Source organism: Lissotriton helveticus, chromosome 4_1 (genome assembly GCF_964261635.1).
Source record: "Lissotriton helveticus chromosome 4_1, aLisHel1.1, whole genome shotgun sequence".
NCBI classification, from domain to species: domain Eukaryota; kingdom Metazoa; phylum Chordata; class Amphibia; order Caudata; family Salamandridae; genus Lissotriton; species Lissotriton helveticus.
The window spans coordinates 610351971-610365546 of NC_136063.1; the positions used below are offsets into that span (position 1 = coordinate 610351971).

The window sequence follows — 13576 nt, forward strand, 5'->3', positions numbered from 1 at the left end:
CTTTGGCAGCAGGCGGCAGGCCCGGCTCCGGCTACCAGCGCATTGAAGAGCGTCTCCGGCGGTGGGCGAAGGTGCGCCGTGCAGTCTTCCGCTGCTCCGGTATCCGGCGTACCCACCATCAGCTGTCCCACCGCTGGGCCGACATTTTGGACCGGGAGCAGGACCTGTTGGACCTGCTTGGTGTGGAGGTTGTGGGTCTTGGTGAGTGGCTACCCCAAAAATAAAGTGTGTATATATATATATATATATATATATATATATATTCACTGAAAAAACCATAGGTTATAGACCATATATAGTTAGGAATTAGCATTTAAAAAACCTTATTTTACTCACACAAAACCATTGAAATTCCATATATAGTTAGTTGCACTAACTATATATCGCGCACCCGCAATCCACTGCTGATCATGTCACATATTACATCATTCATGACATGGTCAGTGACATCACTGATGACATCACTGATGACATCTCAAATGACATCACTGATGAGATCACTGATGACGTCATCCAGTGACTGTGTGTTTCTGTGAAGTTTAAATATGTTTTACATATTGAAGAATGAGTAGATGTATAAGTGTCTGGACGAAGGATTTAGTAGGTGCATGACTGAATGTATGAGTGAGTGATTAAATGTGTCTCACTGAGTGCATGGGTTAGTGACTAAACTGTCTTAATTTGTGCATCATTATGTCTGTTGTTCTGTAAACTGCTGCATGTGTTGATCATTAGCTATACGAGAGGCTATATGTGTTATTAATTGGTTGCCCAAGTATTTCTATGGCAGATTGAGTTTGTGTGGGGGTGGCTGGAAGGTGTGTGACTCTATGCATAGATGTGTGAGCAGTTTATTCACTAGGTGTATGAGTTCAAGACTGCATGTGGAAACAGCTACATGGGCAGTTGACTGTGTGCATGAGTGTATTGATGAGTGAATGGATATCTCAATGCTACATGTCATAGTAAGTACATATGTTAAACACAGTACATGTGAGAGTTGGCATATATAAATAACTGTGCATGAGAGCCACTGAATGAGTGAGTGGTTGTATCGATCATTGTGAACTTGTATCAGGGATTGTATAAGAGAGTAAATATGTGTTAGTATATGTTTCAATAAGTAAGGTGTGTTTAACTGTATAGTTGAAGAAATGGAGGTGAGATTGTTTCTTTGCATGACTGACTGGGTGTGTGAGTAACTCCATGGATGAGTGGCAGTGTGTGAGTGTCTGTATACACTGAGTGTATCTAAGGTTATATTAGAGTCTGAAGAGGTTTATTGTATTAGCACAAGAATTATGTCAAATGAGATGTCATCAGTGATGTCATCAGTGATGTCATTTGAGATGTCATCAGTGATGTCATCAGTGATGTCACTGACCATGTCATGAATGATGTAATATGTGACATGATCAGCAGTGGATTGCGGGTGCGCGATATATAGTTAGTGCAACTAACTATATATGGAATTTCAATGGTTTTGTGTGAGTAAAATAAGGTTTTTTAAATGCTAATTCCTAACTATATATGGTCTATAACCTATGGTTTTTTCAGTGAATTTTCAAGGTTTTGTAAATGCTAATTCCTAACTATATATGGTCTATAACCTATGGTTTTTTCAGTGAATTTCAATGGTTTTTTAATAGCAAATATCATAAGCTGTCGAATGTCAAGTACGTGGTAAGTGAAAACATTTTCGTGTTTATGCACACTGATCTGCTTTGAATGGTGCCCCCCCCCCCTCATTTCTATTAGGAGTACTCTCTCTTTGCAGATAGTGAAAGGTAGTTAACGCAGGCCTTTGCCCCCGTTGTAATCCGTCGTGCCTGCTTCTCTCTCCATTTGATTGATTGTTATCCAAGTATTTACTATTTTAGAATTAGTTCTCTTTGGTTCATTCTCTATTTACAAACAAACACAGAGTCGCAATACTCTGTTTAGTCTTTGCAGATAACGAAAAATCGTGTAAAAAAAAAGAAAAGGAATCGAGCAAAATCAGTAGGCCACTAATGGGATCTTTTTTTGACCTCGCTAAAATAGAAACATTAGGAACAACCCCTCATGACAAATACAAAACTAGTGAGATGAACTGAACTCCACACAATGATGGCTGCAAAACAGCTCGGCTCCGCCACCCACCCCGCCCAAAATAACGATAAAGAGCGGCTGCCATGATTGGTTGTGGAATGGCCACGACGGAGCTACGAAATGGTGCTGCTCTCATGCTAACCCCAGCTTCAGTCTGAAACATCCAGAAACACTGTAGACTACCAATTCGATCAGTTCCGGTAGCGCCCCAATGTAACCCGGTAGAGAAGAACTAGCCCTCCCCTCTTTGACTGATGGTTCTTGTTGCCTGTCCCTTCTGTTGTCATTTAACAGAACTATTTAGCCTGCTGAAAGGGGTTGTGTTTCGACCGCTGGTTGGTAGAGACATTTTGACTATATTCTGGACCTGCGTTGTCGCGTAATGCGTCATATGACGCGCCGCGTTAGCGCATCCGGAAGTCATCCGGGGCGCGCAGTGCGTAACGTAAGCATAACAAGTCATGTGACTTGTTAATAAAACTTTTCATTGGTTCATTTTACTTTTCTTATTCTAATGATGAAAGCCTTGGTCATATCACCTAAAAATTACGCTTTTAATTACTTCCGAACATTATTTTTTCTTAAATATATGTTATAATGTTCCAGGCTAATGTACTTTCCCGGAAATTTTACAACTGTCCTGCAAGTAAAATATATTCTTTTTTCGAGAAAAAGAGCGTTTCTTCGTCCCATGACGGAACCGTTGAGCAAAAGAGGGTCGACCTGCTGTCTTAGTCGCCGATACGCCTGAATATGAGATTCTTATCGATCACTTTATGTTGCAGGAATAGAAAACACAACAGCCCTTCACCATTTATCTTTACTGCGTTCCTTCGTATTATACCTTTTACCCTTCATGTAATTGGTCTGCTTTATTTCACTTGCCTTTTAATGATTCTAAAACAGTGACTATTATTAAAAACTTTACCAATGTATATACTACTACCATGTTTTCTTTTAAAAACCTTTATTGTGAAAATTTCATTATACAAATACGAGCCTATAACCACGTGGGCCTGCCACGGAGCAAACTGTAATCGTATATGATGAATAGACATTTACACTGTAGAGGAACGTAACGGGCGGGCCATTAGGTTGCAAGAACTAAGGTGTCTAACAGTTACGGAATCGGTGGACGTACATTTTATAATTAAAATACGACAGGGCCAGTTACAATAAAATTATCTAGATATACATTTGCGGGCAAGTACCATGGGTGACGTTAATTCGAACTTTCAACAGTACAGTAATCAATAACACATCAGAACTTAATATCAATAGGGATGTCGAAATATTCAATCAATTCTCGTCCCCGCCCGCCATGTGCTTCAAAACTGCATACGTATCTCGTGATTTCAAGGTTCTGCAACCAGTACACAACAAGGAGTTACGAGTCCCATTTATTCCGGCGCCATTTTGGGCGAGGACGGGCAGGTCCAGGATATAGTCAAAATGTCTCTACCAACCATCGACTATGATGATGTTCATATGCTGTATTTATTAGAGTAACACTCATCTGTCCACATGAAATTAATTTACCACAATCTAAACATGTCATTTTAATCTTTCCAAAGTTCTTCTAAATATTTGGGACCGTTTCCCTTGCCTCTGAAGCTCTCAGTGCCACTTCTTTGATGAATGTACTAGCAGGTCAGGGGTTCTCCTCCAAATCTCTCTTTTATGCAGCACTATAATTAATTGGTGCCACCTCTCCATATGACGATGCATGGTATAGTTACCACAACTATATTTTTTTTCGGTTCCTCTGGAGAGTTCATCGTGGCAGATGAAGCGTGTAACGTACCGGGCATTTACCTTTTTTTGCATGTACAGGAAAGGAAAAAAAAATCGAGCGTCCAAGTTCTAAGGTGTTCCAGGGCCATTTTAGTGGACCAGGCCCAAATCCAAAGAACAGGCCGCCATTTTGAGAGTCCTCTTGCAGCCGCCTGTCGCTGTAGCATCAAGAGCAGCCGAAACTCAGCTGAATGGCAACTGAAACGGTAAATGGGCGCCCCACTACATTTCAGCATTGTAGGATGACCACACCAGTACAGCAACTTGCTAGACATCACCTCGGTGCCATCCGGATCTCGGCGCCCCACTGCAGATGAAGAGCCTCTCAACTATGAAACCACCACGGTGACATCCGGATCTTGGCGCGTTGTGCTGCCTTCGGCCTATTCGCACATCGGTCCGCTACTGACGCCATCTCACAGGCTAATGGGGTGACCCACGCCGAGTTTCAGCATTGTAGGATGACCACACCAACTTGCTAGACATCACCTCGGTGCCATCCGAATCTTGGCATCTCAACGCCTAGTGGTATCTTCCATACAGAAAATATTGTTACGCTGCCTTTGGCCCCATTCGCACATCAGTCCGCAACTTAGACATCACCTCGGTGCCATCCGGATCTTGGCATCTCAGCGCCTTGTGGTGTCAGTCAGAAAATATTGTTGCGCTGCCTTTGGCCCCATTCGCACATCAGTCCGCTACTGACACCATCTCACAGGCCAATAGTGCGCCCCACGCCGACTTTTACCATTGTACGATGGCCACACCAGTGGCACAACTTGCTAGACATCACCTCGGTGCCATCCGAATCTTGGCATCTCAACGCCTAGTGGTATCTTCCATACAGAAAATCTTGTTACGCTACCTTTGGCCCCATTCGCACATCGGTCCGCAACTTAGACATCACCTCGGTGCCATCCGGATCTTGGCATCTCAGCGCCTTGTGGTGTCTTCTACTCCGAAAATATTGTAGAAAATATTGTTGCGCTGCCTTTGGCCCCATTCACACATCAGTCCGCTACTGACACCATCTCACAGGCCAACAGGGCGCCCCACGCCGACTTTTACCATTGTACGATGGCCACACCAGTGCCACAACTTGCTAGACACCACTTCGGTGCCATCCGGATCTTGGCATCTCAGCGCCTTGTGGTGTCTTCAAATCAGAAAATATTGTTGCGCTGCCTTTGGCCCCATTCGCACATCGGTCCGCTACTGACGCCATCTCACAGGCCAACGGGGCGCCCCACGCCGACTTTCAACATTGTAGGATGGCCACAGAAGTGCGACAACTTACTAGACACCACCTCGGTGCCATCCGGATCTTGGCGCGTTGTGCTGCCTTCGGCCTATTCGCACATCGGTCCGCTACTGACGCAAACTCACAGGCCAACGGGGCGCCCCACGCCGACTTTCAGCATTGTAGGATGGCCACACCAGTGCGGCAACTTGCTACACACCACCTCGGTGCCATCCGGATCTTGGAATCTCAGCGCCTAGTGGTGTCTTCTATTCCGAAAATATTGTTGCGCTGCCTTCGGCCCCATTCACACATCGATCCGCTACTGACACCATCTCACAGTCCAACGGGGCGCCCCACGCCGACTTTCAGCATTGTAGGATGGCCACACCAGTGCGGCAACTTACTAGACACCACCTCGGTGCCATCCGGATCTTGGCGCGTTGTGCTGCCTTCGGCCTATTCGCACATCGGTCCGCTACTGACGCAAACTCACAGGCCAACGGGGCGCCCCACGCCGACTTTCAGCATTGTTGGATGGCCACACCAGTGCGGCAACTTACTAGACACCACCTCGGTGCCATCCGGATCTTGGCGCGTTGTGCTGCCTTCGGCCTATTCGCACATCGGTCCGCTACTGACGCAAACTCACAGGCCAACGGGGCGCCCCACGCCGACTTTCAGCATTGTTGGATGGCCACACCAGTGCGGCAACTTACTAGACACCACCTCGGTGCCATCCGGATCTTGGCGCGTTGTGCTGCCTTCGGCCTATTCGCACATCGGTCCGCTACTGACGCAAACTCACAGGCCAACGGGGCGCCCCACGCCGACTTTCAGCATTGTAGGATGGCCACACCAGTGCTGCAACTTGCTGGACACCACCTCGGTGCCATCCGGATCTTGGCGCATTGTGTTGCCTTCGGCCTATTCGCACATCGGTCCGCTACTGACGCCGCCTCACGTGCCAACGGGGCGCCCCACGCCGACTTTCAGCATTGTAGGATGGCCACACCAGTGCTGCAACTTGCTGGACACCACCTCGGTGCCATCCGGATCTTGGCGCGTTGTGTTGCCTTCGGCCTATTCGCACATCGGTCCGCTACTGACGCCGCCTCACGTGCCAACGGGGCGCCCCACGCCGACTTTCAGCATTGTAGGATGGCCACACCAGTGCTGCAACTTGCTGGACACCACCTCGGTGCCATCCGGATCTTGGCGCGTTGTGTTGCCTTCGGCCTATTCGCACATCGGTCCGCTACTGACGCCGCCTCACGTGCCAACGTATTTTCTCCGCATTTTACACCCTATGCCGCATAACAGGTCATGTGACTTGTTTATAAAACTTTTCATTGGTTCATTTTACTTTTGGTTTCCTAATGATGGAAGGCTTGATCATGTGACCTAAAAACAACACTTTTCATTGGATGAAAACTTTTTTTTTTTCCCAAACGATGAAAGCCCCACCTTGTTTCTGGATGTTTCAGACTGAAGCTGGCATCAGCATGAGAGCACCACCATCTCGTAGCTCAGTCGTGGTCATTCCGCGAGCAATCATGGCAGCCGCTCCCCACCAAAAGCCTGCAGGAGTCGGAGCCCCCAAAACTTTTGATGAATTCTCAAGGCGGAGGGGACGCTTTCGAGAATGGGGTCCAAGACCTAGCAGACAAGCGTCCGATTTCCAAGGTGTCCCAGGGCCATTTCAGTGGACCAGGCCCAAAAAGGAAACAGCCTGCCGCCATTTTGAGAGTCCTGTGACAGCCGCCTATCGCTGCACCGCAAGAGTGGGCGCAACTCAGCTGAATTGCGGCTTTTGACACAGTGGACCAAAAACGGACGGAATGGCAACTGAAACGGTAAAGGGGCGCCCCACTACAACAGATGACACTCCACCTGGAGAGGCCCGTTCACCGCCTCCCCCGGGGCGCCCCGCGCCGTTATTCGGAGCAGCATTGTAGGATACCAAAACCAGTGCGGCAACTTACTGGACATCACCTTGGTGCCATCGTTCTGCTGCCTTGGAACTATTCGCGCAACAGTTTGCTACTGATGACCCACCCCCCGCGACGCCCCATGCCGTTATTTGCTGGGTGGCAACTTACTAGACATCACTTTAGTGTCATCTAGATTTCAGCGCGTTCTGCTGCCTTGGAACTATTCGCACAACAGTTTGCTACTGATGACCCACCCCCCGCGACGCCCCACGCCGGAAATCTGGACGTTGTGCTGCGTTGGGACTATTCGCACAGCCGACCGCTACTTCGTTGTTTTTCCCTAAAAATGTTTATATGTTATTACTATTTTTGTTTTCTTGTATATATTTATAAATTATTAAAGTTTTATAATCTTACTACTTTGTCGGAGTGCTATATATTTTTAATGTGACACATAATTGTAAAAACTTTGATGTACAAAGAGTCATCCCTGGAATCTTCCGCTTCAGGCTCGGTCCCCTCCCCAATCACAATACAGGATGGTTTTCAGATAATAGCAACGCTTCTGCTGTGACGGATCTCATCGAGTGTGGGCCTTGATCTACTATAACTCCTTTGAAGAGGGGTGATTCTTTACAGCTGTGGCCATAAACTACATCTGCAGGGCTAGCTGATACCCTAGGACCAGCCTGGACAATCGGACACAGAGGAAAAGGAGTGTCAGAGGGTGCGGTAGTGAATAGGGCGAAAGGGAGGTGTCGGGCGGGCACAGGGTGTGATTCTCAGGGAAGAGCAGCGCAGATGGGGGGAGGTTTATTACCCATGCATAAGACAGAGAGCGGGGGTGACCACTGCCTGGGGGAGATGCTTGCGAGGGTGGGGAGCCATGCTAAGGATCGACAGCGTGCACAGAGTGGGTCTGGTCAAGGCATCTAAAATGACTGCCGTGCACGACAAAAGTGTGGCATTTGAAAAAAGACAAGATGGCGCAGACAATGTTTTTCAACACTTCCTGATTTCCTTCGAATCGAACGTTAACAGACGTTGGGGCATATTACCAAAGTTAAGCGATATTTATCCCTAACGATGCTTAGCAACGATTTTTTTACCGTCAGAAATTATCGCAGCTAAACCTTGCTATTATCAAGGTTTATCGGAAATACGATAAAAAACGACCGCAATGCATTAATATCGCTGAAAACTCAGCGATATTCATGCATTACCGAGCTAATGCTCTTAGCCATGTTATCCACCTCCCATTGGATAACATGGCTAAGAACTGCTCAGGGCAGGTGGTAGCTTTTGGAGATATTCGCGCTTATCTCGAATATTTCCAAAAGTTGATAATAGGAGATAGCGATGTTAGCGACTGTTTCCAGTCGCTAACATCTTGGCATGCCCACTTTGCATGTCATTAGTGATAAATATCACTCACATGCAAAGTGGGGCCCAAGATGGTCGCTATATTCTACTAGCCGTCGCTAACTGGTGTTAGCAACAGCTAGGTAATACACATATAATTTTATCTCCGCGAAGCGGAGCGCTGTTACAGATATATATCTTGTTTCTGAACGTTAATTTCTCAAAATGCACTGAAGCACATATATTGAGACCTAGCAAAGGCACATCGGGCTACCAGTCCCTACAATTTTGCCAAGTTTCGTGCAAATCCATTCAGCTGTTCGATCCTACCGAGAGACAAGATGGCGGCCGCTACGGACTGTTTGGAATGTTTACAGACACCGGAGAGCCAATCAGCTTCGCTTCGCAAAGCTCCGTAACGCGAAAAGTACGCGAAGCGGTGCGCTGTTACAGATATATATCTTTTTTTGAACGTTAATTTCTCAAAATCCACTGGAGCACATATATTGAGATCTAGCAAAGGCACATCGGGCTACCAGTCCCTACAATTTTGCCAAGTTTCGTGCAAATCCATTCAGCTGTTCGATTATTATTATTTTTTTTTTTTTTTGCCCCGCGGGGCCCTTTTAAAACCTCCACATCAAACCTAGGGGGTGAGCGACAATGTACTATGCCCCCTTATGGTCATTTGCCCCTTCGCTTTGGCCTCCTCTTGTCTCTCGATCCTACCGAGAGACAAGATGGCGGCCGCTACGGACTGTTTGGAATGTTGACAGACGCCGGAGAACCAATCAGCTTCGCTTCACAAAGCTCCGTTGCGCGTAAAGTACGCGTCCTGGGACGCTGCCAGGTCCGCTGTTACAGATATATATCTTTTTTTAAACGTTAATTTCTCAAAATCCACTGGAGCACATATATTGAGACCTACAAAAGGCACATCGGGCTACCAGTCCCTACAATTTTGCCAAGTTTCGTGCAAATCCATTCAGCCGTTCGGGCTAAAAGTGAGGCCAACCGCCCTATGGAAAACTCAATGTTAAAAACACGTTTTGGGACCCCCCTTTTTTCTCGGCCCCCCCTTGACGAACCCCCCCCAAATTTTCAAGGGCTGCTCAGAAACAAAATGTGCCATTTTCCTGAAAATTTCAGCCAATTCCGTCCACAAACGCCAAAGTTATTAGACATAGAATTTTCAAAAAACCCATAGAGAAAAAATCCTAACTATATATACCTACTGGCGACCGCCAGTAGGTTTTATATATATATATATATATATATATACATATATATATATATATATATATATATATATATATATATATATATTATATATATAGTTATATAAATATATATATATATATATATATATATATAGTTGTATAAATATTGTTATTGTATCTTTGTAAATATTGGCTGAATAAGTAACGCGATGACTGTTGCTCCTAGTTACATTTCCGATGTATTCCGGTATATCTACTGTCATTGTATGACAGTGTTCTTCTTCTTCACTGGCTCTTGCGTGTTGTTTCAACTTGGCGCTAGCTGTTGCTGTTTATTGATGTGAGATTTTCTTTATTGTTGAGAACTGAAGTTAGTTAATGCTATTAATAGAGTCTTGTCCTTCCTTTGTCCGTCAGTGAAATAGCGGTGGATGGATAATTCTACGTAGTTTGCATATTGTAGCATTTTTTTCACGGCCTTGTCTTCTGCATGAATCGAATCCTTTTCTTGCAAAGAATGCTAACGTTACTTTGTTCTTCTTACCTCAGCCAGGGCCGGCTCTAGGGGGCATGTGCAAGCTGTGCAACTGCACAGGGGCACCAAACTTCAGGGGCCACCGCACCAATAGATATCCTTAATTTAATAATACTCTAAGGATGGATACATATTTGCGTTGCGGCCCCTGGCATGGATTTGTTGCCTCCGGCTCTGTTCCACTGTAGCAGTGTTTTTTGCAATGATGTCTATGTTTCACAGCACTCAATGTTTTTCTCTTTGTTTATTATTTTTTACATGAACCACAGAACCCAGGGGCAAGCAGATTACAGGGACCGAGTCGGCGGGTGAACCACCACTTACACAGAGCTCCTCTACTGAGGATCCTGCTGCTGTCCCCAGTAAGTCCAACAGTGCTTGTTTTTTCCTCTGTAATGTGTCTGCTTTGCCAATTGACAGCAACCAAGTATGCATCCAGAATGATGTTTGTCTAGTATTTTTGTAAACGTTAGTATACCACTACTAGTCTTGTGGGTATTCTATCTCCTATGGAGTTATATACATATTACACAACTATGTAACTATGCACACGAAAATTGGATGTTGGTACTGATAGGCAGGTTGGACCTTACTTACACCTCAGTCACAGAACTCTGAGGAACGCACAATTCACTGAACGACAGCCTATATGGCCTGAGTCATTGGTCAATTATTCAATTCACACTCCTGAACCCCAATACCAAGATGCCGAATGCTTTTAGTACACAAACCGTTACCTAAGAAACCCCCTTTTGCTCACTCACTCGTGTGAGTCTCCAAGACAACAGACACTGAAAATAAAATTCAGAGTCAAAGTGGTCATTCAAAAGCTTTATTTTGTTAGAAGTAAGTAAGTAACATCAATGTTTTTAAGTTGTTCCGTCAAATACGTTGAAGGGCCCACCAGAAAAAATCCAGAGTTAAAAAAGGCATAATAAAGTAATCAACATTTTTACAGCTATTAGTGCACAATAGGGAAATGTGGCAACTATCGGAGACCTCTCACCAACGTATACTGGTCAGATATTCCTCTTTTTTTGTAAGCTATGGAAATGTCCGCTTCGTAGAAGGCAATCTTCTCATCTGCCGAAAAATAATGACAAAAGTGGTGCACGTTAGACAGTATGAAATACATTTATGCCAGTTTTATGCAGCCATGCTAAAAAGAAGTTATAACCTGTAAGCAAACTCTATTCCACAATCCACATAGAAAACTTAAATACGGGCCCTTTTACTTTCCCACCTCTTCAGGTGTATGCATTGAACAATGATGTGTTGCCTCAGAGCGTCTTCTCGTACTGCGCAACAAGCTGCGAGTTAACATGCGCAAAACTGGATACATTGATGTACAAAGGTTACATAGTTCACTTCCAATTCCCAAGGACTAGAGTAGCAGGACAGATGAGATGAGCTTGGGTACCATACTATAACAATGAATGCTAGTAATATGTGTAGTGACTCTGCTGTACTATGCAATGTGGACTCATACTGATTACGTACGTTGTACTTAACTGTTTTGAAGAACTCCATTCTTGGTGAACAAGTACAAAGGGGCCTGTGCATCCATCTAAAAAGGTGTACTTATTTTTATAGGTGCAGAACCCTTACCATCGACCAGTGCCGACGGGGACAGCGGCGCAGCTTCAGCGATCCCGGCGGGGACAGGAGGAACAGAGGCACCTACACCAGCAGCAGTGGGGGGGGAGCCAACAGCGGCGGGCGATGGTAAGTTACATTCAATAGTGATCTGCATTACTTGGTGGGAGGGGAAAACTTTCTCACTGTACTCTACTGGAAAATATATGATGTTACCTTTACTTGTCATTAGCATGCTAAGCATTACCACTACAGTAATGCAAGTGGCTGATAGCAGTCGGATGCATGGGTTGTTGTTAAAGCATGTAAAGGGGAAAACACAGCTGCCAGCGTGGTTGGGAGACACACCCAATACCGGTGGTTAGTGGATAGTCTCAGCAGCAGCGGTGTTTTGGGCAAACCCAAAGGCAAGGGAAGGAGGGGACGACTGGGTGCATGGGTCGTTGCTGGTGAAACACAAACCAAATAAGGTTTGTTGCGCGGTACAAAGTATTATAGTCTTTACTAGACATGTACTACTAGCTGCCCCCTGTTAATTAATGTTACTTTGAGAGTGTTCCCGCCTTCCCGGAATCAGAGTATATAATACAAAAGGAGATATGAAAAAGACAGGTGTTCGTTCTAATGTGTGTGACCGTTGAAGTACACCCATGCTAATAGGGCAGGCATAATGCCGTGACAAAAAGTCCAAAAAATTAATAGAGGCTGTAGAATGTTCAAGATAGACGCAACACAATTTTTGGTACTCAGCTTGCTTGCTAGTGCTACTGTGCCGCCCACTATGTGTTGAATCAATGTTGTGTTCTTGATTTGCGGGGAGTTTGGATTACAACAATTCTGTTTCTTTCTTTATAGTTACTCCTTCCCAAAAACCAACAAGGAAGGAGTTGGCAGTCCGGGCCCGGCAGCGGAAACTGCAGGCAATTGTAGAGGCCTACCGCCGGCTGGTGGATCAGGCCGAGGAGGAGGAGGAGGAGGCGGCGGCAGCAGCTGCTGCCTCTTCCAATGCCCCGGGCCCCAAGCCTGCAGGACTACGTCGCCGTGGTCAGGCAGCCGCCCGCCGCCGCGTTGTTACATCTTCGGCGGCCCCCCCACAACAACAACAACATGCATGCAAGTGTAGGTGCCGTGATTTCCAAGCGAAGATTCTCCGCCGGGTAGCGAGTAAGTTGGAGGAGGAGCGGAAGAAGCTGGAGGACGGTCTAGAGGAGCGTGTGAAGATAATGGTGGACAAACACCTGAAAGCCCGCCGGCTTTGAAATGGACCCTGTTTTTTGCCCCTTTTTTAATCCTTTTGTTGGTGGGTGGGATGTGGGAGTTGGGGTGTACATTTGGGTTGAAATTTGGTTGGGGTTAGGGGAGGGTAGGGACAGCTCTGGGTCAGGGGGTTACATTTGTTATATATTTTATTTTTCTATTATCATTATGAAAAAATAAAAATAAAACAAAGGTTTTTTCACAAGAAAACATTTGAAGTTCATTTGTGTTTGTTGGGGGGTGGAGGGGGGACTGTTTCACCAAATAATGTACGTTGTGCAACATGAACATGAACTACGAACGATAAATTAAGTACTGACTGCACCTGTAGTAGTAGGGTCACAAGTGCATAAATAATTTATATTATTAAATAACATGGGAAAATTGCCCATCACGTGAGTCTGCAGTTACTAGTATACTTTAATTCCATGCACATTTGCTCAGAGTCCGCTAAACAATCCTATGCAATGCATTGCATCATTCCTTTAACATACCTGTCCTAGTTGTCAGGGAAGAGGAGCTCGTCCTCAAACTCTGTGCGTTCAGA

The 13576-nt window shown here is 45.6% G+C and overlaps 1 protein-coding gene across 1 annotated transcript in view; it reads left to right on the top strand.

Annotated features, from left to right (window-relative positions):
* Positions 1–13048, top strand: part of LOC144828037 (uncharacterized) — a 112745-nt gene extending 99697 nt beyond the window's left edge. Inside the window, exons 2-4 of the mRNA XM_078686174.1 lie at positions 10446–10538; positions 11770–11901; positions 12628–13048. Coding sequence (XP_078542300.1) covers positions 10446–10538; positions 11770–11901; positions 12628–13031 — 629 coding nt within the window. The 3' untranslated portion in view covers positions 13032–13048. The remainder of the gene's footprint in view (positions 1–10445; positions 10539–11769; positions 11902–12627) is intronic.
* The last annotated feature ends 528 nt before the right edge of the window (positions 13049–13576 follow it).